General features: G+C 45.1%; 2 protein-coding genes and 1 long non-coding RNA gene across 3 annotated transcripts in view; all 3 read right to left on the bottom strand.

Annotated features, from left to right (window-relative positions):
* Positions 1 to 648: 648 nt before the first annotated feature.
* LOC139048528 (uncharacterized) lies at positions 649 to 4,215 on the bottom strand. The gene is made up of 2 exons (XR_011507751.1): positions 3,433 to 4,215; positions 649 to 1,752 (listed from the first exon to the last, which is right to left on the bottom strand). It is a non-coding gene; the product is annotated as an uncharacterized lncRNA (long non-coding RNA).
* A 704-nt stretch (positions 4,216 to 4,919) lies between these two features.
* On the bottom strand, positions 4,920 to 8,307 carry LOC135913703 (18S rRNA aminocarboxypropyltransferase). Its single transcript, XM_065446285.2, has 4 exons — positions 8,025 to 8,307; positions 7,742 to 7,937; positions 6,845 to 7,038; positions 4,920 to 5,140 (listed from the first exon to the last, which is right to left on the bottom strand). The coding sequence occupies exons 1-4, from the start codon at positions 8,143 to 8,145 to the stop codon at positions 4,935 to 4,937; spliced, it is 717 nt and encodes a 238-aa protein (XP_065302357.2). The 5' UTR covers positions 8,146 to 8,307; the 3' UTR covers positions 4,920 to 4,934.
* Positions 8,308 to 11,312: 3,005 nt separating this feature from the next.
* ebo (ellipsoid body open) overlaps positions 11,313 to 25,289 on the bottom strand; it is a 34,041-nt gene continuing 20,064 nt past the window's right edge. The window contains exons 14-19 of the mRNA XM_065446403.1: positions 24,201 to 24,354; positions 21,630 to 21,776; positions 19,353 to 19,615; positions 18,068 to 18,313; positions 17,294 to 17,569; positions 11,313 to 15,801 (exon numbers count right to left, since the gene is read on the bottom strand). Coding sequence (XP_065302475.1) covers positions 17,300 to 17,569; positions 18,068 to 18,313; positions 19,353 to 19,615; positions 21,630 to 21,776; positions 24,201 to 24,354 — 1,080 coding nt within the window. The 3' untranslated portion in view covers positions 11,313 to 15,801; positions 17,294 to 17,299. The remainder of the gene's footprint in view (positions 15,802 to 17,293; positions 17,570 to 18,067; positions 18,314 to 19,352; positions 19,616 to 21,629; positions 21,777 to 24,200; positions 24,355 to 25,289) is intronic.

Genomic DNA, 25,289 nt, shown 5'->3' with positions numbered 1-25,289 from the left:
CCTCTGGCCGTGCGCTCTACCTAAGAGACAATCTCCGGCGGAGGCAAAGGTTTGGGGAGCCAAGATAGCTGGAGGCTTCATGTGCGCTGTCCTCGCGCACACCTTGTGCACGACCTTGCGTAATCTCAAGTTTCGGAGGTGCACGCTTTGAAGGTAGAATCAGCAGAACCGTTCACGTCCCTCAGTTTGGGGTCATCATGCCAACATTGTGACGTGTTCGCGGTCATAGAGTGGAATCAGTTCATGTCTGCCTGTGCGTGCGTGGCACCATGCTTGCCAATTTAATTAGTAAGCGAATGTTTGCTGCAATTATACGGCTGATAGAACTATGAATGTGCTGCAAAGTGAAAACGACAACGAAGAGAAAAAAACATGTTCGCCGTGCGCATGTGCACAGCAGCTTCAGAACGTCTAGAAAAAGGATGTCACTGAATAAACGGGTGCAGTGTTCCCGTTCTTGTGTGAGTGTTATTATTCTCCTGGCCGTCCGGCCAGATGCCGTTCCTGCCCGGTAGCAGTCGTAACAGAAAGTTACTTTATGCAGTTGTGTGATACCTTGCTAATGCTTCGTCTTTCAGATGAACTGCAACTTTTTTCTTCCATTTTCTTTTTTTTTTCTTATTTACATTTCCACCTTGGGCTGTGCGGTACCACGAGGTAAAATTTTATTTCTACAGGCAAGACAACTTTCAGGGTTACTGCTATGGGGTGGGGCCATTGCATAGCCTTGCTAATGGTACATTCGACTGGTTCCTGCCACACTCCAACTCGGTTTGTAGCGAAAAGTAGCCCTCTAGAGATTGGAGCCAAAGAAAGCCAGCCAAATGTGCTAGGTGCTCCCAGAGCAATCGGAATAGCCACGTGACCAGGAATCTGTCGAATCTCAGTCACACTCTCAGCTCAAAGGTGAGAGTGCCTCTGAGCACTCAATTTTGATTAGCCGAATGTAAACCACTCTGCGAGAGCATTCTATAGTGCTTGAAAGCGGCCAGTCAAATGCACTGTTAATGATTCTGCCATTTGACTCAACTTGCAACTTACCAAGCCGATGCAAGTTTTACAAGCACATCACCATATAATTCATAATGTGTCCTCGCTCTGGTACAGATGTTCCTGATCAGCAAGTACACTGTGAGAAAGAGACTGTGTCATTTCAGCATAGTTGCTGCATTTAGGACACATTGCTTGTGTCTAGAGGCTGCCACTACGACATGCAAGCCACAAAGTTCTAAGCCCAATATTTAGAACTTTACAGCTGCTGGCAAATGTAGACTATGGCTTGCGGCACACCGCTCAAGCGTTCTAGACCGTAAGTGTGGGTGTCTGTACATACAATGAGACACAGCACACCCTTCAGCCACTGCAATGCTGTCACAGTAATGGACTGTCTAATTGATATAGCTGCACCGCATATAACATCAGCATGTCTCAAGGTAAAAAAAAAAAGAAAGCAAAAGAATCTGGTTCTATGGCTTATGACTAATGAGTCCATGTTACCAAAAGCAGGAAAGTTTGCAGGGAAGCCAGCCAATGGACATACCTTTTGGCTGGCCAGTAAAACCGTAAAACACCAATTCAGACTGTGTCAAGTGGTAAAAGAACACTAATTAAACAAGTGTTGTCTGTACAATATGTGTTTACTCTGTTGCTTTCAGTCCCGCAAGCGAACATTCAACTGCAGGGTTTTTGTCCATGATCTTTTCCTCCTGGGACTGATTTGATACCGCTTCATCTGCTGCTTCATCTTCTGAACTGCAAGGACACAAAGTGCAAATTTTAAGGGCGCCTGAAAGTGAAATGTCCCATAACACATTTTGCATTCATAGTTTTAACGCACTAAACTCAAATGACATTGTTCATGGCCTAGCCAGCATGCACACCGTCATCAGAGAGATTGCTCTGTCCTACAGAACAAAATTGCAGGCATCGGCAATGGCCCTGGTTATATTGTTATGAGAAGACATATGTTTATTGATATTCATAAATAATAGGCGGTCACAATAAGGGGAAAACAAGACGTCTTCGAAGTCCATACCCAACTCGTATTTCACTTCATCTGGGACAGCAATCTTCTTCAACCACATGAGACCATATAAGAAGGCCCATTTGGCAAGTTTTGTTCTCAAATGCAAGCTTTATGCGCTAAGCAAAGTTTTAGTGTACACAAATATTGTATAACTGTTGCACAGTTAGGAAGTGAGAAGAACTTGGGGAACCGAGGGGCCCAATTTTTGTTAGTTACACTCGTACAAAGCGATAGACAATGACACTAGAGAAAGTATAGTGGAAGTAAATTTTATGTTTAATTGAAATGTAGAAATAATAAGGTAAAAAAAATAAAAGTGGATGAAGAGATAATATGCTGCAGGCAGGAAGGAACCTGCAGAAACTGGTAGGAACCAGAACCCACATTTCTGCATTACAGGTGCATTACTATGCCAATTAAGCTAGCTCAGTTCCATCCCTCCGAGCATTTTCGTGGGTGTTTGTGTACAATATTGGCCTTGGGAGTGTTAGCCAATACTCATGGCCAAGGCAGTAGATGTAGAATGCCCTTTCAGCCACAGGTGCCAAGGCTTTGTAGCTGAACAGGTAGAGCGCAGCATGCATAACCATCAACCTTTCGTTCCCTTTCATTTTCCTTTTTGTTATTATTTCTACGTTTCAATTCAACAATACAGTTAATTTCCCGTGTGCTTCCTTTCGCATCATTTGTCTGTTATTTTGTATGATTCTTACAGTAAATGGCATTAAAAAAATAGTTTTTTTTTTTCTTCAGACGCATCACTTTGGTTGTATTGAAAAGAACCCAAAAGGATAATTTAGCTGCCAAATCAATTTCTTTTCATGCTCTCAAGGCCGTGAAAGCATTTCAAAAAGGAGTAGGTAATCGCACAATATCAATGACAGCATTTTTCAAGGCAACCGTCAATGATGGCAGTGGCAGAAGGTAGTTACAATCACTGCTAGTTTAGGGGCACAAAAGACTCTTAGCATGCATCAGTACGACACGTGGCAATACCAACTTTGAAGTGAGAATCACTGAGGGATGATGTTTAACCACTCGGGTGGAAGCTAGCCTTTCAAAACTAGGTTAGTGTGATAAAGGTTCATTAAACAGATACAGCTTGTGGCGCAACATACACAAACTTATGGTGTAACGACAGGGTAGGGTAGCATGTACATTATCATAGGATGTGCAATGTGTGACCACAAGCCAATTAGCTTTGCGAAGCTCGATATAAAAAACTGGACAGTCGCTCAAAGCCAGAAGGACGAAGTTGAAGCAAATCCACGCATGACCCATCGATCTCGCACTCGTTGAAGCACCATAGTGCATGCACTAGCATCAGGTTTTCCTCTAGTGTGTCACTCTATACCTTGAACAAAGGGTCTCCTGAACATGGATGGCATTTGCGTTCACGTTCTTACCTGTCAGTGCTGCTGCTGTCAGTTGGTGGCAGCTCCATGTCACCTGCACAAGAGGAGTGCAGCCAGTACAAGTTAGTCACCTGTGGCCAAGCCTGTTTCGAAATGTACAGAAGGTACCTTCAATACGTCATGGGCATTCACCTCTCTCCCCAGAACACACAGGCAGAAAAATTTGTGTCGTAGAGGTATGTACACCAAATGCACATCATGAGATACGTTAGTGCTTGTAGTGAAGCGGTCCCGTGAGCAAGTCCCTCTTGCCCGTACCATCACTATCCTCTGGCCCGATGAAGGATAAACACAACTGTCAGCACATGCCTTGCCCATTTTAACATGTGCAGAGCACGGCAGTATACTAGCACATAACACAATGAATTAAACACAATGTGATGAGTTCAAAAGAAGGCACTTGACAATGTGTTTCCAGATGCGTCTTAACACATTTTTTGAAAAGTACTTCCTACAACGAGAATTTCCAGTCATTTCCAGTCAATGACACAGGATGGCCCCCTTTGGCTTTGACAGGATGTGAGAAAGTCACTCTGCGAATAGCCTTTCTCTAACGGAGATTTGAAAGAACATAAAACAGGAATAATAACTTAAGTTAGCTTGGTAGATTATACTTTTTTAACTGCAAACAGGTCAGTTATACTTTGATCAGAGGATCACTAAGTGAAAAAGGAGAAAAAAAATGTGCTGTTTTGCGTGCCAAAACTACAACCTCATTATGAGGCACCCCATAGTGGGGGCTCCGCATTAATTTTGGCTACTTGGGGTTCTTTAATTGTGCGCCTAAATGTAAGCACCACTTATGGATTTTGGCAGTGTGTTCTCAAAGCTTGATAACTGTTCAGTAATAAAAAGATAGATTACATGATATTAAACAGTAAGCAAGGAGTCAAGCTAACAACTTTTGTCAATTTCTTGAGCTTAGAAAGAGGGTCCAGAATGACAAAGATACCCCAAAGTTTGCAATGTTCCGCCGACATCACCGGCATCAGTTCAAAATTTAAAAGGGAAAGTTTCATGTTGTCCGTTTTTTTTTTCTCTTCTGTAACGATCGCCATTTCTTTCCAAAGAAGTGCACACAACAGTTTTCAAAGAATGGTGGCCTAATCTGAACTAATTCTACTTCCGCTATGGAGGACAAGAGAGCTCGAAGGGATAATCTGAGTGAGGAACAACACGAGCTTCGATAGAGCATTTGATCAAATTATAAGGAGTGTTATTTGAAGAGAATGTTGGACGCAGAAGTCGCCAAGAAGCAATCAAAGATATTTAGTAAAATATGTTGCTGCCTCTCATGTTCCTCTTGTTCTTACAAAAAATTTTTGCCCGCTTTTGATATAAACGGTCGCCCTTGCACAATAAGTTGCAAGGATGTTGCATGCTTTTCTTGAGTGTATGATTATACCAGTCTTTTCTTTTTTTCTTCTCTTGTTATTCCCTGAACAATAGTGCTGAGTCCTTTGCCAGAGTAAGTTCTGGTTAACCTCCAGTACTTATTTTAGTGTTCCGTGAAAGGAAAGAAGCTTGCCTCGGTTTTGTCTGTCCCAGCGAGCCTGGTCCAAATGTCGTTGCTGTATCTCCAGGACAGCCGCACCATTAGCAGCTGTACTGTAGGCTTCCAGAAGCTCCTCGTTAAGCTCCAGGAAGGCATGTCCCCACTTGAAGGTCCTCAGACTCTCTCTCGCTAGTTGCTCAAAGCCTGCATGTCCGCAAGAGGTAGGTTCCTGAGTCAGATCAGTAAGACAGCAGCTCTGGCATGGTTACACTTGCTCAATGTAAAGAAAAAATAGAATAACAATACAGTCGCACACACCTATAACAATATTCAAGTGCCAAGAAAATCCCATTGTTATAACCGTTAACTGTTACAACAGGGTTGCATGAAAAAAAGCAGAGGAGCCAAACAGTCAAATACTTTAATTAAACAGAAGGGAGTACAGTTGAAGCTCCTTATAACATCACTGGTTTAAACATTACTCAGATCTAACAATGAGCAGCTGCGGCATTGTGAATGCATGTTTGGGTTCTATGGTTACCACTTACTACAATGTTCCCGTGTCGCATTATCAGCTACAATTAAATCTGGCTACTGGGTGTCTGTGCAAAAAAAAAGGAAAGAAAGAAAGGAATGCGAAATCAAGGGAAAGAAAATGCGAGCCACTTTGCCACACGTGCCTTTGTGCCACACAGCCCGCCTTCGTCGCGCCTCTCCCTTGCACCCCTCCAGCGTCGGTGAGAGGGTGTAAGGGAGACAGGAGAGGGTCGTGTGGGTTAGGCAATGAGAAATTAGGTGCTGTAGAAAAAAAGAAACAGTAACATTCCCCATTTCCCAAGTAGGAAAATATGAACGAAACTGTGGCACTACTTCCAGCAGTAATGCATCAGGCCTGCTTTGATTTCGTAGCCTTTGCTTCATAGTCGAGAAACGTCCACAAGTATAGCCTCACTGGGCATCAGCAAATCTTGTCCTGTGTCACCAGGCCCAGCTTTTCGAGACCAACTTTAGTACCACATTATCTCATAAGCATTGCTCAACTGTCATACTCGCTAAGCACCACCCTTTCACGAGCAAGAAGCGTGTGGTAAAGCTTCTAAAACTTTGAAAATATGCATCAGTATTCCTTTAAGGCACAGCTTTTTCACTGTGCTAGTGGACCACCAATATGGCAGCCATGACAATTAGTGCAAGCCATCATACATAGCATAAAAGTAAGATGCAGGAAAGTCTACAAGCTCCTTTCATTGTGCCCCTCCCCTTAACACTTTATGGTTGACAGCTGCCTACAGGCAGCAACAACACCTCCCGAAAAAGTAACTTTTCTTTTGTATGAGTTTTGGTTTTGTGTACGAGGTATCCGGCTAAATGTCTGGCCAAAATTGAATTATAGGCAGCAAGTGCTATTTTGTTGTTTAGAGCAGGCACAGAGGACGGGGAAGAACAAGTTTGGTACACAGCTCCCTTTCCTTTGAAAACACGGTCAAACAAGAAAGACCAATGCAAAATCCCCCGCCACAGTGCTATCATACAGGTAATGCAGTCGAAATGCAATGTATGCCTCTGTTTCCTGTCCAACGACAACTGTCTGTACAAGTTCCAAACGAAGCCATGGAGGGCTTGGAGTGAAGCTCGCTTCCAGTGTTCTACCTGGTGTTGCCCACAGGCGTCAAACCTATAGCTGAAGTTTCCACAAAGTGATATCTTGTTTTCACTGAATATTCCTATTATCCGTGTATTTTCCACATTACGATGAAAAATAAACATTTGGTGCAGATATTATGTCTCGTCCTTAAAGGGTTAACTTAGTCAATTGCAAAATGCTCAAAGTGCATGATAAATCGAAAACAATGCTGCTGTCCCATCATGCACTGCACCGATCGATAAGCAACCACAAAGTATGCACACCTGTGATGTAGCAGGCAGCAGCCAATGCCTCGACGCACGACAACTGTAGGGGTCGGCCGTAGTTGACGGGGTTTGCAGCCACCAGATGGGGCAGCAGTCGTGGATGGCCTCCACGCATCTGGCCGAACGGCACCTCATCGAGCCGTGCCCATGAGCAGTCGACAAGTGCCACGCCATGCTGTGACACCACTTCCCTGAAGAATTTTTTCTTGTTAGTTTCTTTGCCAAGGGCGCACAGCTCTTACGCCAGCTCTGAATATGACCTGCTCTGCTAGTCTACCTAACATAGCTAATAAATAAGGCAGTGCTTGTTCTCTTGGCAGCCGGGAGAATTTCTGAAACGAGTTTCTTTCGCCAATCGACTTCAATCGGCGCTCAGAAGTCACGTGACAAACTTCCGGGGAAAAACTGCTTGCAGGTGTGCCCTACTCTAACCTAACCTAACTTCTTAAGCCAATATAGGAGGTACGTGAATTCGCTTCAGAAATTCATCCAGCTGCCAGGGGAATAGACATTGCCAATAAATATCTGCCTTCAAGTCAACGTTTTTCATCACGTCACCACGTGGAATGATAACTAGCAGCAGGTCGTCATGACTTATTTGACGGCGTTTACAAAACGCCTTAAGGAACCCGCGATAGCCACGAATTCCGGGGACATTTCAAACAATTGATACGCGCACTTTTTCAGCGATGATCTCAACTTCCTGAGTTCGATTTGAAAAAGTTCGCTAAACCGGGACTGAAGCTGCGCAGAACTCGTTATTTCGAGCTCGTTACAATACCCCTGAGCGGCAAGAATACGCGAACATGACGACGACTCGGAAAATCCCCGCTCCTCTACGTACACCGCTAGGCAGCCCGGCTTCTGTGCGTCTGCATACTTCTTCAGTCTCACCTGTCCTCAGGTGACAAGCAGCGGGTAGCCGACGGCGTGAGTACGACTCCGGGAAATCGCTGCCCCAGTCGCAGCAGCCGCACAAGACCCTTGCGCGCTAGCTTGCGTCCGGTGCATCGTTTGGGATCGCAGTGGCCCAACTCCCACATAGCCGCCGAGAAGGGCCACCTCACTCTCTCCTCGCCCTTGTCGTCATCTGCAACGTGCATAAAGACTCCTATCATTCATAATTCACGTAACGCGAGGCCACCGCTTTGATTCAACTTCGCGCCTACCGTCTCACCGTCGGAGTCCCTCTCCGGTCTCGGGTCCGAGGTGTCATCGCAGCTCAGCCGCTCTTGCTTGTTTACGCGGTCCGCCGAATATTTGCCTCCTCTACTCTTGCCGTGAAAGCGCTTCTTCATGACGACTCGTGGTAAGGATCACGACCACACGAGATGGAAAAACCACAAGCGACAAGCCGCAACGACCGCAACCCACAGCAGACAGAAAACGGAACATGTGTTGACGATGGTTCAAGACCGGAAGCTCATCAGGCTCAGTATCATCGGCAACAGCCTCAGTTTCTCGAAAACTGCGGAAATTAACTAGGGCGTGTGGTGAAGAAACAAGCAGCGGTATCAGCACAAAAATTTTTGTCGTCGTGGCCTCAAATACACAAGTTTCTGCAGCGTACGTGTGATAGCAATTCTAGCCGTTGCGTGTCAACACGCGTTAGATCATTCATCATCATCATGAAATAACGAAAGCGGGAAGTTTGAACATGCGATAGACAGCTGCTTCCATAAGAGAGAGAGAGAGAGCGAGGAGAGGAAAGGCAAGGAGGTCAACCAGACGAGCGCCCGGTTTGTTACCCTACACCAGCGGTAAGGGAAAGGGGAATGAGTGAGCACTGAGTGCACGTGGGTGAGGCACAGGGACACTATGAGCGGTCTCTTAAACCGATGCACTTCAAGTAGTGTACTAGTGCACGAATCGCTTTTTGTGCCAGTGGCGTCTGTAGCCACGGTTCGAGTATCTTTGACTCGGGGAACGATATCGACTCCAGTTGGTTTAAAGTTTTCCTGCGAGAGCGACGTACGTCATAGCGAGGACAGGTACACAATAGGTGCTTGATGGTTTCCTCGCACCTACAAGAGAAAGCTGTAGTCTATGTTGTAGGCTACATGATGATGCAGCTGAGGATGCAATAGACAGCTACTTTGATGGATGGAAAATTAGGCTTTGTTGCAGGCTATCCAACAATACAGCTAGTGCAACAGAACACGTGGCAAGTTCCTGATTCTCTTGACGGCCGGTGCTTTGGGCTGCTGCAACAACTGCGAAATTTTACTTCTTCTATGCCTTTTTTCTGCTCCGTTGTTCACATTAGGCTGTTGCGTGTCCATTGTAATTTTGTGCTCACACAAAAACAGCGTATTAATATGCAAAATTTCAGGTATACGCGGGTTTTCATACTATACAGTGTATTGTGTGGCTTAGAATCGAGCATAACTTCCTGTACACTAACCATCAAAGCAAACGTTATCGAAGCACAGGCATTCGTTTATTTCTTATAAATGTAATCATCCATTCATCTGGTTCATCTGCCCAGCAAGACAATACATTGTTCCCAGTTTTACCATTTCCAATTCTTCACTCTTTCTTGCACGTCTGTGCGTACAAACACCCAATTCATGGCCCATCTCCAATTGTGGATATGTACCATATGCTTCAGAAGCTCATCATAATCTTAGCATTAGCCCTTAATGACTGGCCAACATTATCGTAGCAGTCCTACACCATAGCAAGACATAGCATCGCTGCACAAAATTATTCTGCAGAACAATGTGCTGCACAGTTTAGCTATCTCAACACTACAAGTCTCCAATTCCATCAAACATGTTTTGCTGGCTTTTGAAATTACTGGCATCATTATCAGCCTTCCTTCAGGATCAGCAAGGAACTAGAAAAATGACCTTCTCAAGCCTCAAGCCATTGCTTCTTTTCTGCTTTGCAGGAAAAGTTGTTTCATACACTGTTCTGGAACTATTCCTTGACATTTCTGATCTTTTTCTGCCATTTGTTTATAGTGAATTGCTTGAATGCCTACAAATGTTTTGTTATGTGCAGCATTATGTGCATAACTATTATATAACAGCAAGCTACAAGCTCCTGATAACATGCCATCTTTTTCAACTGTTTGCCACTTATGTTAAACCACCCTTTTGACAAACTGTCGCTGAAGACTAGACAAATGCTTTGCTGTACGATTTTGCTCGAATTCAACTGCACACCTGTTTAGGCTAAACAATTACGTATCCATGCGAACAGTTTGGAATAGTTCTAGGCGCCAAAGCAGGAAAACATAAACAATACCTTTCAACTCATGCATGTAGAGGCAAAATGACTGAAAAGGTATGATCGCAACTCTATCTAGGCTTGCAAACCTATACCAGATGCTGCAAACCCGAAACTGGGCTGCTCACTGCAAGGCACTGCCCTTTATTTGTTGTCATCTACAGCAAATCCTCATTGTGAACAGATTCACAATGCAGTCTGACTTAACATAAATAAAATTTGCCTAAATTCAGTTTAGAAACCTGCAAAATAATTTAGCAAGAATGACGGTAATAAAGCTGAACACATCCTGCCAACCAGATATTTTACTGATTGAACAGCGACAATATTTTGGTTTTCGTGCAGTGATGGCGTGCTCGGTATCAAGTGTCAATCAAAGAACAGTCAGCAGCGCAACCTGCATCGGAGTCCTACACTTTTGCTTTGACGCGTAACTGTCAATGATAAAATAAAAGTTGCCTTGCGTTCACCTCACTCAGAAAGACAACAAATTCATAGCAAGTTTTTTTTTAGCCAGTGATATGAAAATTTTGTTTCCCATGTCACGTCTTACTGGCTCCACATCGGAGGTCAGCTAGTAGTTTGTGTGGCTGTGGCGGCGAAAGCCCACAGTCTAGTTCAGCACTGCAGCCTGCGTGGGTGCCTCAATGCGGTTGCATGACCAGGGTGTCGTTAGTGATGAATCATCACTAAGAACTGTCAGTAAGCACACCCCTAGCACTTCCAACTAAGGGTGCGAAAACTCACTCACGATACATTAAACACAGCTTTACTGCCTTTGATGTATCAATTGCTTAGGTTGGCATACATTTGCGAAGGCTCTTTCCAGTTTTTTTTTTTTTTAAAGAAGATGCAGGCATACACAGTGCAAAAAGTAAAAGCATCATGATAAACATCTCACTTTCACACTTTATTCTTCCAAGAGACCACAACTCTCATTTTGCGTACCTTCATATGAAAATTATCACAAAAGCAGTAGGTATATACTCTCAAGATGTGTTAATTAGTTATGCAGTTTGGCATGGGTAAAGATAGGAAAGGACAACACAACCTATACAGCAGAAGAATTGATAGGACTAGTTCAAAGATAATATACATTCAGCAGTTTAAGATCCTAAGGAAGTGGCTCGCATTACATCGAAGAACATAACAAAGGGATAGATAAAAGCTCTTAAAGTTGGTACGCTTGTATGGCTGCTGTCAGACGGCATGTACAACTGAATGGCTCCACTGCAAACATTAAAATGGTTTATGTAGCTGTGAAAGGCATCCACAATACAAACTGCTGCTCACAAACACAGTGCTTATAAAATATTTGCACATCAACAGATAAATACTATTTTACTCAAACAACACAAATATTTTGGTCAAGTGCCAACATCATCAGTTCTGCTGTGCAATTTGTGTTTGCTGAGAAACAAGTGGCTCAGACCAGCACATAGAAACCAGCAAAACCCTGGATTGCCTTGACTTGATCTCCACATATTGGAAAGCAAAATGCTCCTAGTGACATCTCATGGAGCAGTTGCACAAGCAAAACTCAGCAGGGCAGACATGCTTTACATAGCGCAATTCAGGCCTGGTCAATCCCCATGGTGAAAAAGCATCTCTAAAGGCAACATAGTCACTTATGTAGATTTCCCACCAAGCTGCAGCTGTCTAAAAGAGAGTCTAATACAGGCGTCACACAGGCACTTTCAAGTGCGATCAAGCCCTATCGGAATTGAATTTCGTTGCGATTGGCTCCCTTCTGGAGCTTGCACAAAGGAGCCAATTGGGCTTGATTCCGATTGAAAGTGGCCAGCATGACTGGCATACACTCTTAAGCAAAATTACACCCTTTTGCCAAACAACAATAATTGTCATCTGTCTTGTAAGCATTTCCTTTCTTTAACGCGACGAGCCTAGTACTTCTAAGTCACGAACGACATACCCGTTATCAACATGACAGAGCATTCTCCACAGGAAAGTAGCGAGCGCAGTGTTTTCAAGTAAGGAAACGCAAGCAAGACAGATGAAGATTATTGTTGCGTGGCAAATATACACCCCAAAGGGTGTATATTTGTTTAAGAGTGTATAACCCCCAAAACGTACCCATTTCAGCTGTACAAATAGCATGGTAATCACATGCCTTGCAGCTGCTGCATTCAAACGTACAGAAATGTCTGCTAATTGTCAGACAATTTTCTGCACGGTAATACACCACGAATGAAACTGCACTGAAACAGTAGTCCTGCAACAATTTGGTCGGGCCATGGCCTCCGAGATGTGCGTGTACTGGCTGAGAAACCTGCCGGTGCACGAAAATCTCGGAGGCCATGGCTTAGCACTTTTGCTTTAGCGCATATCCACAGGATGTCTCTCTATTGGCAGTGTACGACTAAAGCATGGTGTTGTAATGACACTGCAGCAACAGCTCAATTCAGAATATTTGGTATAGAACATTTTGGTTCAGCAGTTCTCCACCAGATGCCTCCACGTGCAGTGCAACTTCATATCTACACAGGAACACATTAACAGTAGTATGTCTGTGTTGTACTAACGCTCTTCACTACAGTGACCATGTAGTACACAACCTCTAGAGTTCTGGACACAAAGTTCACAAAAACCCTAGTGAATCGTGCCACAAACATTATTGAAGAACTGACGCTGATACACAACTGCAGAGAAGGAATTTGTGAAAGTAGCCACTGCTGGTTCACTAATAGTCTAGAAATTTCCATTCTGGCTCTTGAGGGCAGTTGGCTAGCCTTCCTGACAACTATGGTCAATTTCCTAAGCTTGTGCAAAGGCTATTGTGATAACAAACACGTACACATATTGAAAGGTTGTGTGAAGTCTATTTGACTATTCATCATGAATTTGAAGTTGCGCTGCACGAACCTGAGTCTACGATCTGTGTTTCTCCGTTGGTGTCTTGTTACACCTATGCACCACAACTTCACATCCATGATCAAACACACAGCACTTCCCAGATCATTTCAAATGTGTGCGTGCAATTCCCAAATAAAGTTTCGCGTTTCTACAAGTGTTCGCTGACATATCTCGTCAAACATGACACATTTAGGATGCTTCAGACATGCACGTGCACATTCAGGCATGCACACACTTCAGAAATGCAAGAACCTTTGACTCAATATAATGTAAAGAACCATGCGTAATCCACACTTCCACCTTTAAAGAAAAGCTAGAGCCACACTAGTACATTAGCAAGTTAAAGCCATCCACTTGCAAGGGAAAAAAAGCAACAAATAAAAATTAGGATCAGTTCATGTTGAATTCATGGCGGAAGAACAGTACAAAAATTAGGACAACGACATCAGAGACAGTACACCAAAGCACGAGCTCACTTAGCTGTCAATGTTAAAACGTTACTTTGAGCATAGCTGGTGCATTTTGTAGCCAACAAAGTTATGCTTTTAAACATATACATGGTTGTGCGGTGGTTTAACTGCTTGAAAACAAAAAGGCCAATTATTTATAAAATTGTCGTAATAAATAAAAGAAAGGAGAGAGAAGAAATTGATGCTTTACCAATTGATATCTTGATAAAAGAGGTGCAGATGCTGAATGAATCTATAGAGTAATCAATATGAAGTATAGTTGCAAGAAGTTTCCGAAGTTTTGTGAGCACATCAAACAATTTCGTCTCAAATCACAACAGCATATGTAGCGCCAATCAACTTGCATTCCACCAGCTGTAGCACAGTGACAAAAAAACAAACATGAGGCAGGCTGCTGATGGTGAAATATGGTTAAGCTAGCATTTCCACATCCTGAGAAAATGTAACTGGCACCAGTTAAACCTCGATATAACAAAGTCGGTAAAATCGGCAATTTGCTTTGTTATATCGAAATTTCTTTCTATTGAAAATCAACCTTAAACGCAAAGTACAGTCACCGATGGATTTTCCTTACATGGAAGGGGCTGCAAATTTTTCCGACTAGTAATCGGTCAATCGTAAAAAAGCAAAGTTGAGTGAGAAAAAAAATTCCGTTCGTTGAATTTGACAGTCGGTGACAAAGTGTGCGGCTTCATGCACTGTTGACAATATGTTCACATCGGCGATACAAAGCAAAGCCAGCGACGCTTTCGCATCCATTCCGCCTCTGTGGTTGACAGTGTCACCCGCAGCGGGACGACGCTATCAGGAAAAGTGCAGGCAGCGGAGAGCGAATGCTTCGTCTGCTTGTCGCTTCAACGCACCTCCGAAACTCGAGATTACGGAACCTCCAGAACTAAACGTGTGGGAAGACAGCGCACATGATGCCACGCCATCTCACCACGCCCACTCTTTGCACACGTCGCAGGTTATCTCTATAGGAGGGTGCGTGGGCTATGTATGCCCTCAGCCGTGCTGACAGCCGTGCGCATAAACGGCTGTGCGACTGGCCCAACTCCCTCCCTCCCATCTGCGCGCACATTTGATGGTGTTACTGCAAGTGAACTCCCACCCCCTCAGCCCCTTTTCCCCTTACTCACACGGGAAGGCTGCACTCATCAAGCCACCATCCTTCTCGGCTCATGCTCATATGCTTTCACTCGCAACCAAAGCATAGAGCGCAAAGGGTGCAATATGATCTTATCACACTTTTACTTTATACAGAATATGATGCTGCTCCGCTTCGGCGGTTGCTTTTGGTCGCTCGGCACACGATATGAGAGGTGCGTTAGCCGCTTTTAATTAAACTATTTGACCATCTTCATCGGCGGTAGTTTCCATTTATTGTCTCGGCATTTCTTCGCGGCAGCAGTGAAATTTTTTTATATTGAAATTATGCATAAACACACTCCGTTATATAGAGGTTTCCAATAGATGGCATTCTATGGACAAGAAGCTACAAAATATTAAATACTTCGTTATATCAAGAATTTCGTTGCACTGAAGTTTGTTATATCGAGGTTTAACTGTATGTGATATGATATATCATATATACTTGCAATATATGATATGGCGTGCACTTTGAAGAACTTGCAATAACTTCAAGTTTTGCTGACATAAAAAGGTTGGCACAATGGCAAATCTTCACCGTGACCACACGTGCATGAAGTAAAGCCTCTTACTGCCGCTCAAAATACAAATATTGTAGCCACTTTTGCTTTTGAACACGTGCAGCAGGTCTCGAAATCACAAATCAACAAGTTTACTACTCAACAATAATAATAACATTAATAATAATAATCAAACAACACAATGGCTAAGAAACAAGATCAACGACACGGGCGGTAACCATGTTCTTCAGCAAATACAAATGGTAGCTCAAGAACGAGTGCTTCAAACCAACTTGCATGACTCGTTACGAAACACGCCATAATGAATTTTATAACCAGAAGGCACGTAATACGCTGCACGGCAGGCCAGGCACACTCGGGTTCTTAAAACTGTGTCACTGGTACTGTTCATCTGTACTCCAGATATATAGAAGTTCTTCATTCACGTGGCAGTGAACTCACTGGCATACTTTGCAGTACACTAAGTCAGATTTACACACAGCTCGGAGGTATCACCGAAATTTGAGGGGTTGATCAGGAAAAAGCCAGCAATGCAACGCTGATCTTCACGTGACACTAAGCACAGGCTGAGAAGCGTCGCAGTGTACTGCTGCACCCGATTTGGCCACAGACAACATCAAAGTGCCGTGATCACTTGGTCAGTTGCCTGGACCGACTCCATCGACGTTGGAGCCGTTGACGTGGGAAGTCGCTCGACCATGGAACGCTGCAAAGCAAGAAACACGACTCTTGCTTCAGAAGCGAGAAGCATGGTAACAACCACTTCATATGCTAGTCAATGTTGCACATTTAGCAGTGTTCATTTATTCACATCAAAGAAAACTGTTTACCTAACCTAATGCTCTTCAATGAGCAGCATTTGTAGTGCTCTTTGTAGTGCACTTTTCCACAGCGTGGAAACATTAACCGTAACAGCAATGCATTTTGTGGCACACTTTGGGTGCGTATTTCCCGCAACTAGTGCCAGGCATAAAGTTCAGACTCAGACAAAATAAATTCAATACATAAATTCAACTCAGACAAGCGCTGTAACTAACAGGCGAGGATTTATTAGCACGCGAGGGTTTCAGTTACATAGGGTTAGAGCTCAATTGCAAGCAGTGTAGAAACAAGCCAAGTGATTCTTTGGTCTCTTGCACGAAGTGATTTTGTGAACGATGAACACAAAAGAAGGTGGCACCGGAGACCATGCTAACGATGTGGGAGCGAGAGACTAAAACAACCATGCGTTCGTAAACAGAAGATGGATCATCAACACTGTACAAAAGTGAGTGTGTACTCCCATCTCTTCACTGTGTTTCTAGTCACTGTATCTGTAAGAATCTGCCACTGGGAGGAAGATCTGCTGTTACGATGTACCAATAAATCAGAGTGTAGGCAACCCCGCTCATAGCGTATGTGTTAGTTCTTCAAAAAGCGGTTGTTATGCCAGTACTAATTGATTATATCTGACTCTACAGCAGTGTAATACTCCAGTCAGACAAGCAAGATTTAGTGACGCGAGAGCACCTCGCCTTGCACTTTAGTGTCACTTCAGCAGCGTGGTGCTAGGCACCAAAACGAAGTGTCATTCGGGATTGATGACGATGACAATCTTCGAAGCCACAGGGTTCATATGAGTCATGGAATTTTGAGTTTTATAAATGGTTACTGCTTTGCTACAAAAGAAATGCTTATGTACAAGAGCCTCCGCAACCAAAAACAGAAATGCTGTAATCCCATTAACACGTCTATTTGTTTTGAGCCAATACAAGCAAGGAACATATCCAAATTACACAGGGTCAAAATGGCACAGTCCACCACAAATGAATTTTTCAAGCCTTTTCTGGCTTCACTGAACACTTGTAGCATTTGAAATGACGAAAAAGTAGTTTTAGAATTAGTGCCAACTCTGCTGTGAGCCTTTATTTATTTATTCTTGAAGCACTGCTATCAAGGCTACACACTTCAACGCAACGAAATGAGTTCCTCGAACAAGTGCACTCCACGACAAGTGTCACAAAACCTTTCTGTCTGACAGCCTGCGAATGGCACCAGCGGCGAAGTGCACTCGTTCAAAGTGTCACTAAAATTACCTGGCTGACTGGGGTATAACTGATTCATACCGCAACTCAAACCTGGTCCTCCAACTTCACATTTCATTACATACGGGGATGTTACAAGTAGGCTACAAGTGGACTGAGCCTTGCTGAACCCACCCTTTATCAGCCAGCGGCACGCCGCAAGTCACCGATGAGGCGCTCCATCTGTCGAGAGAAAGAAGGAAGGTCCCGCTCCCAGGCGAGTCCCGCCAGTGGCTCGGGCGGGATCAGGGCCGGCAGCAGGCGGCCGTAGAAGGCCTCGAAATCCACGGCAGCCAGCTCGAACAGCAGCTGCTGAAACTCGTCCCTGAGCAGATCGCGCACAGGTGATGACACCAGGCAGTTAAGCAGAGCCTCCACGAACTGCGCCAGAAGGCATTCCCGGAAGGCCAGCTGCATGGAAAGGATGATGGCTGTGAAACACCAGTGCGTCCTCCGCCATCCATCTTCAAACGCCTAACAGAACTCCTTCAAAGCTGAAGAAAACTATACTGGCAACTGGCAGCTTATAATACTGGCAGCTCATTACGCCATCAGTGATCACTACTACTTACAAATTGAAAACAGTAGCTAGATCACCAAAGGTTCCTCATAAAACTTTTGTCATAAATTGCAGTGAATCAGTAGTGACGCTTCTTTTCGAAGGCCCAGCATGAACTTCTGCACAGTGAGCGTCTAATGTGTATCGAGGTTGCTTGAACCCAATAATGCACCTTACCCGGTGCATGTGTTGGAAGCGGCTGCAAAGTGCATTGAGGGCTCGTAAGGAAGCACAAGAGTTGAAACGAGACGCATTTCTTGTTAGAAGTTTTTACGTCCTGCGCAGCTGCTGTGACAAGGCACACCCACACTGGGATTCTGCTCTTGTGGATAAATGTCCCCCAGGCTGACCTTGTGAAAGAGCCGACACCGGCGGTTGAGTGCCGATAGGGCCAACAAGTTCTGGCGCATGAGACCAGGTTCGCCCATCCGCAGGGACCAGCCGTAGGCGGACAGCAGGCGGCCGAACTCGGGCCCATTGTGCAGATCCTCGGGGGCTGCCACGCCGCCGGGAAAGAACCGGCGCCAGTGGCACACCAGGCACTGCTCCAGCAGCTCAAACAGGGGTGGCCCCAGCACGGGCACAAGTTCGGGGCACTGCGTGTTGGCAAGTGCACAATTTAAACTCAAAGTAGCGAGTGGAAGAGTGATTGAAGAAAGTGAGTCAGTAGGTGGGTGAATGAGGGAGGGATAGCGAGTGTGTAGGTGGTAGGATGAGTGAGCAACAGTGAATGGGTGCATGGGTGAATAAGTCAGGGAAAGTGAGTGGGTAGGCTGGTGAGTGAGGGATTGCAAATAAGTATATGTGGGAGTGACTGAGTCATAGGGGGTGGATAGATGTGCGAGTGAATGAACGTGTGAGTGAGTGAAACTTCAAGCAAACTCGGCAGAGATGGCTGACAGAGTTTATGGGAGATCAGTGCCAGGAGCCACATCAAAGGGCAGCTCCACTGACATTACCCTATTAGTACCCTTATATTGCCCTAGCTGATTTCAAGTTATGCCGGCAAGTTTTGTAATTTCATCAAATTACGTGATTCTCTGCTGTCCTCGGCTACACTATCTTTCCCTTGGCGCCCATTCTGTAACTCTAATGGTCCGCCGGTTATCTGTCCTATGCATTACATGGCCTGCCCAGTTCCATTCTTTCCCTCTTAATGTCAAGTAGAATATCGGCTACACTTGTTCGCTCTCTAATCCACACCGCTGTCTTCCAGTCTGTTAATGTTACGCCTAAAATTTTTCATTCCATCACTCGTTGCGCAGTCCTTATCTCTTTCTTGAGTTTCTTTGTTAACCTCGGAGTTTGTGCCCAATAATATGTTAGTATTGGTAGAATGTAATGGTTGTGCACTTGTCTTTTCAAGGATAACGGTAAGCAGCTGGCCATGATTTGATAATGCCTGCCGCATGTGCTCAAACTCGCTTTTATTCTCTAAATTTCCTTTTCAGGATCCAGGTGCCCTGTGAGCAACTGACCTAGATAAATGCACTCATGCACAGATTCTAGGGGCTGACTACCAATCATGAACTCTTGTTTTCTCGCCAGGGTATTGAACGTTACACTGAACACTTGTGCGGTGACAATCACAATCCCACAAAATAAGGTACATTTGGGTTTCTATTTGATGCAAACCTGGGCAAGTCGTGGCTGGACCTGGTCCAGGCAGAGCCTCAGAATGGCCGGCAGGAACTCGCCCAGGCTCGGCTCCCGGACCAGGGGCAGCAGGAGTGCCAGCAGCCACTCCAGCCCGCTGGCAGCCTTCGCGTCCTCGGACTCTTGGGACACCCGCTGCTCCAGGGCGGAGAGCAGGGGACCTACCCGGCTTGTTCCAAGCTGTGCTGCCATCACTCGCACGAGGCATGCCAGCGTGCCCAACACCGGGTCCTCCCCACCGCCTGCAGAACATCCAGCCTCTTATGAAGAGTAGGCGGGCGTCGTAACCCCTACCGAAGGAAGTTGACAGCCTGCTTCTTGTTTTCCCTTTCTTCTGTTTCAAGTGCGTGTGTGAGTTTTCCCACAAAATAATGACAATAATGACACACACACAGATGCATGTGAACACAAACCGAATACGAAGAAGTTGAGTTGGACTACTGTGAGATGGCCCAACAGGCAAAGTTGCGCAGACAAGCTATTTTGGCCAACCTACTTCCAGAGACCCGCAGCAGCAGCCCTGCTGCTATGGCGTTGCACTGCCGAGCTCAAGGTTGATGGTGCGATCCTGGCTGTGACGGCCACATTTTGAAGGGGCCGGAATGCAAAAACGGTCGTGCACTCATATTTACGTGCATGGTAAAGAACCCCGGGTGGTCAGAATTACTTAGGAGTTCCCCACTATGGCGTGCCTCATAATCAGGTCATTGTTTTAACATGCGAAAACCCAGAATTTAATTAACTTAATTACTTCCACAGAATGATAATTCCATCCTGAAAGGCTACGGTCGAGCGGCTAGTGTGATTCTATGCTGCCTTTGAACTGGAGCGTCACACCTGCAGTAGTGGAGTGCTTCATAATAACAGCAGATGCAGCCGCTGAACATTACAGGGACACAACTGCTGCCAAGTGCGACAACCCACTGCTGGACGAAACTTGCCCAAGATGTGACCTGGTCACCATTCAGCCCCTTTTGTGAAACTGCCCAGTCAATTCACGTCACCGGGACTGCTCTTTCGGGTCTTCTGTCAAATATCACACCAATCGTCCTGCGGTGCTCAACTACGCTTCCCTTTCCTTGGCACCCCTCTGTAACTCTAATACGCCACCCGTTATCTTCCCTATGCATTACATGGCCTGCCCAGCTCCATTTTTACTTCTTTTAATCTCAACTAGAGTATCGGCTGACCCCATTTGCTCTCTTAACCGACACCGCTGTCTTTCTGTTTCATAAGCTTTGTAATTAAGAGGCATGCATCCACCCTGACACATGTGACAACATCGGATTCGCTTCTCTAGTTCGTCCATGAAGTGCAGCAGATGAAATACATAGAATACAGTCAGTTACAGCTGCAAGTTCACTCCATTTGGTTATAAGCAATAGAAAGAACCTTGTTGATACCATCCCATTTTGCACGATTTCTGCGCATCACGTTTCACTCTGGTGGCACTGCACTTCGCCGTTGCCTGCCAGCTTGATTTCGTTTCAGTTTCCTGTCGCCGCCTTAAAACACTACGCAACAGGAAAATGACAACGCACTTGTTGGGCCGATCAGGCCCCACCAGCTCAATGCGCATCGGCGTCTCGCAACAATTCTCGCCGAGTGGGCACGCCAAAGCTTCCTGCCAAAATGCCTCACCCATAGAAGCTGCTGTACCGGCAGGATTTGAGGAGTGCAATGGTAACTTTTCTGAAGCCACAAAAGCAAAAATGTGCATTCCTGCCCTCTCTAGCAACAGTGGCTTGGGGGGCGTCAGCGCCTCATGCTGCAGCGATTCGCACGTGTGCTTCGCACTACGTAGATGTCAACTGCGATTGAGTCTGCCAAATCTTTTAGTGGTTTTGGATCGTATGCTTTTCTGGTTAGTACGTTTTTTCTCGCGTTCCTTTTTTTCCTTTCTTTCTTTTCTCTCTTTCTTTTTCTTTCTCTCCCCCACCCCAGAAAGGTAGGTAGGTAGTGTGCAACAACTACCATACAACAGCAGTTCTGCTTGTGTTCAATCCTAGTCTTCTATCCTAGTGGTGTCCTTTCCCAAACCGTTCCCAAATGGCAGCATGTAAAAAATGAAGCTCGAGGAAGCGGCATTCCATTTTCCCAGATGCTGGCGCCAAACCGCCAAACCGCCTCAAGCTTTATACCTCGTGGCAGAGTGTGTTGCACAAGCTCGCTTGCCTGCAGGCACTGTGGCCCAACGGCATTATACTCAAATACACAGCATGCCGGCAGGCAGTCCTGCCAAGGATGGCCACGTACTGTGCAGGGTGGGCGGCAGGCGCTCTAGAAGCAAGGGCCATACTGGAGCCAGACCTGTGCTCGCGACCTGCTTCGATCGGCTTCCCGCACCTTCCAGCACCTCCACCAGGGCTCGCAGCAACCTTAGGCTATGTTCCACTGCCTCCCCTGTGGTAGTGAGGAACATAAGCATGGTAAAAAAGAAATGCAACAAGGATGCTTTTTGCTAGACTTGACCTCTTGTTCACACATGTGTGTACAGTGCAACTGCTTCCTCAACTCCAAGCGACCCTCAACGAAAGTTGTCACACCTTTTAACCCCTTAACTGCCCTGAGAAATTTAAAAAACATTTTTTAAAGTAGGAAATTTGTTTTTTTTAGACCTGCACATTTCGTGCTAATTTCTTTCTAAAAGAATGTGACACCAAGAATGCCTATTGCATTTTTACTGCTCTTGTTGAAAAAAATAATAACAAAAGTCATTGTGAATTACCTATTTGTCAACATTACAAGAAACTGCACATATACAGATATGCAAAAATTGCAGAAAGTTCATGACGATGCGACGGCACTGGAAGACGCTTGTTGCGATGACGAGTTACATCATCATCGGCAGTTAAAGGGTTAAACAACGTTGTACAGTGATTCAGCACCAATTTATTAGTAACTAAGCACTCTCACTGCTTACTGAGAGCAACTGCATAGGAGGGGTGTTTTTTGAGCAACCATTCATCGCGCAGCATCGTAGTCTCTGAGGAGCATAACCGAAGAGCAGCGCCCGCCTCTGCAACTGGCACAGCTGCCCTCTTCTCAGCGGAGTCAAGGTAGAGGTTCAGGTTGAGGAGCATTCGTCATCACTTTGCAGTGCCAGTGCCAGATGGCACTACTTGTGCACTTTAAAGGGGTAACTAAAGATAACATTTATTTGAGCTGTGTTGGTAAATTACCCTTTTACAGTAATAAACACACCACTCTTACCCCGAGAAAAGACTTGGCAAAGGTAAGCCCGAAAAGATGCAATCACCTAAAGACAGGTGGAGACTCTGTCTTGAATTTCCTGCACCAGCTCATAGTGATGTCACAGGTTTCGACGGCGCCTGCTCGGCCCTATTAAATTTTTGTCGACAAAGATGCACTACATTGTATTCTAAAATACCCAGAGACTGAACTCGGCAAAGTTCAACGACATTTATCAAGTGACAGTGGCACAAATATCATCATCAGCAGCAGCAGCAGCATCAGCATCATAATCATCATTATCATCAGCCTATTCATGTCCACTGCAGGACGAAGGCCTCTCCCTGCGATCTCCAATTACCCCTGTCCTCCACCAAGCGACTCCAAATAGCACCAGCAAATTTCCTAATTTCGTCACTCCATCTAGTCTTCTGCCGTCCTCTACTGCACTTCCCTTCTCTTGGTACCCATTCTGTTACCCTAATGGTCCAACGGTTATCTAGTCTGCACATTACATGACCTGCCCAGCGTCGTTTTTTTCTCTTAATGTATATTAGAATATCGTCTATGCCTGTTTGCTCTCTGATCCAAACTGCTCTCTTTCTTTCTCTTAAAGTTATGCCTAGCATTCTTTGTTCCAACGCTCTTTGCGCGGTCCTTAACTTGTTCTCAAGCTTCTTTGTCAGCCTCCAAGTCTCTGCGCCGTATGTCAGCACCGGTAAAATGCCCTGATTGTACACTTTCCTTTTCAATGATAACGGTAAGCTCCCATTCAGGAGCTCACGATGTGGAAAAAATATATTTAAAGTTCGTGACATCACAATGACGTACCAACGGTGTGGTTTTGTTGCACAACATTTTAAAAAAGAACTGACCTTTGACCTTCATTCTTTCCTCTTATCGTGAAATAAATGAAAACTGAGTTCCGTAATAAATAACTGAAAACTTGCATAATCTTGCTTCTGCACATGACTCGTGACATTTCAAATGAAAAAACAAAACAAAAAAGAAACATACGATGCCCAGACAAGGAAGGTAACGAAGCGCATAAACATCCATTATAATCAGCCCTCTACTTCAGCTTACCTTCTACTCCAGCTTTAACAATGTACATTGTATTGAGTAGTGCAGGGGCAAACCTCGACACATGAAGTAAATGCGACAACACAAGGAGCTTGTGTTGTCTTAGTACCTTGCGCTGTTATATTTCCTTCTGGTGAGGTTCACCCTAAGCAACTCAATATAAAGCTCATGTAACGACAAGCCCAAAATTCCTACCATTTTGACAATATACCATATTTTCTTGACTACTGTCCTACAAACCCTACCCAACTTAGACCTGAAGGCAGCTGAAGGGCATAATCACTTTTCCAGGTCTGCTCTTATTACAGACTATAGTGTGGGCTATAGTCCAGAAAATACATTGCAGAAGGGTTGAAATACAGCCAGTTGGTACCTAGTTGAAGGGAAAAAAAAAACTGTCACAAAAGACAAGAAAAGAGGTTCACACCACAATGACTGGACTATCAACTGTCTTCTTGTCTTTTGTGACTGGTTTTTTCCTTCAATCACAAAATACAGCACACTGGAGACTTTGTCCTGGTCAAAACTCGGAGTACCCTGCAGTGTTGGTACCTGGTGGCTGGTTCTGCAGCAAGGGTCGTGCCAGGGAATTCACCAGGCTGCTCTGCGCAATGGCCCTCTGGTCCCAGCACTGGGCTGCAGCAGGTACTCGTGACCAAGGCAGGCATAAGGCCGCATGCGCTGCCTGTACCACCAGCTGCTCACACTGCACGCAACACACGAAAGAGGCAGTTTTTTTTTCTTAGCCAGTTATTGCCTGTGTGGAAACTCATCACATCAAGAGGTGGTGGGTCTCAGTGAAGTGTCAGGTATAACCGTTAAGCCTTTACAGAGTGCAGGTCACTTGTCAAATGCACAGCCGTTTGTGCGCTGTGTCAAGTACAGCCGTGCTGTGTGCCCGTCTGTGATACAACGCCCGCCTGGCCGCTCTCTTGTGCCATGCATACGCCGTGGACTAATGGGCAGAGAATCGCGCTGTGGGACCTCAGTTCAAAACCCTCCATCGGACACGCTGAAAAAGCCCCGCACGAGGCTGGAACCTATCGACCAACTGTCCGCAAAGCGCCTGGCAAGAGGCAAAGAACGCTTTGCAATAAAGGGGCCCTGAAACACTTTTCTATCTAATCACAGAATGGCCTCACCACTAAAGAATGTCGACTCGTGAATCTCATGGTGTAAAAAATTTTTGGAATCCTTCAACTATGTATAAGTGAAGTTACCACACCCGATACCCGGCTTTCTCTCTCTTTTCATCTCTGCTAGCACACTGGGAGCTACACACTGGAGAGGCTAAGCCTGGGCAAAAGTTGAGTATCGCAGGGGCAAAAGAGATCATTGCAGCAAGCCGCTGCCATTTCGGATGCCGTGCGCAGCTGACATAGCTACATGCTGTACAAAGAGGAAATGACTTTCCCAACACTTTTGATATCGCCAACACACATATTTTTCATTTATTTAACTCAAAATTAACAGTTAAGTATTACTGAGAATGCTCTCGCAATCACGAAATCCGCCAATGGCGTTGGTAGGTCCAGCTGCTTTTGATGGCGCTGCATGACGGCCTTGCAGAAGCGAGAGCAAGCAATTTTTATGCCATGTTTCACAGTAGATTGGAAATTCCCTGCTGCATAATAGTTCAGT

This window comes from Dermacentor albipictus, chromosome 8 (assembly GCF_038994185.2).
Source record: "Dermacentor albipictus isolate Rhodes 1998 colony chromosome 8, USDA_Dalb.pri_finalv2, whole genome shotgun sequence".
Taxonomy (NCBI): domain Eukaryota; kingdom Metazoa; phylum Arthropoda; class Arachnida; order Ixodida; family Ixodidae; genus Dermacentor; species Dermacentor albipictus.
Note: the sequence above shows the minus strand (reverse complement) of the source record. Positions and strands in the feature narration are given on the sequence as shown.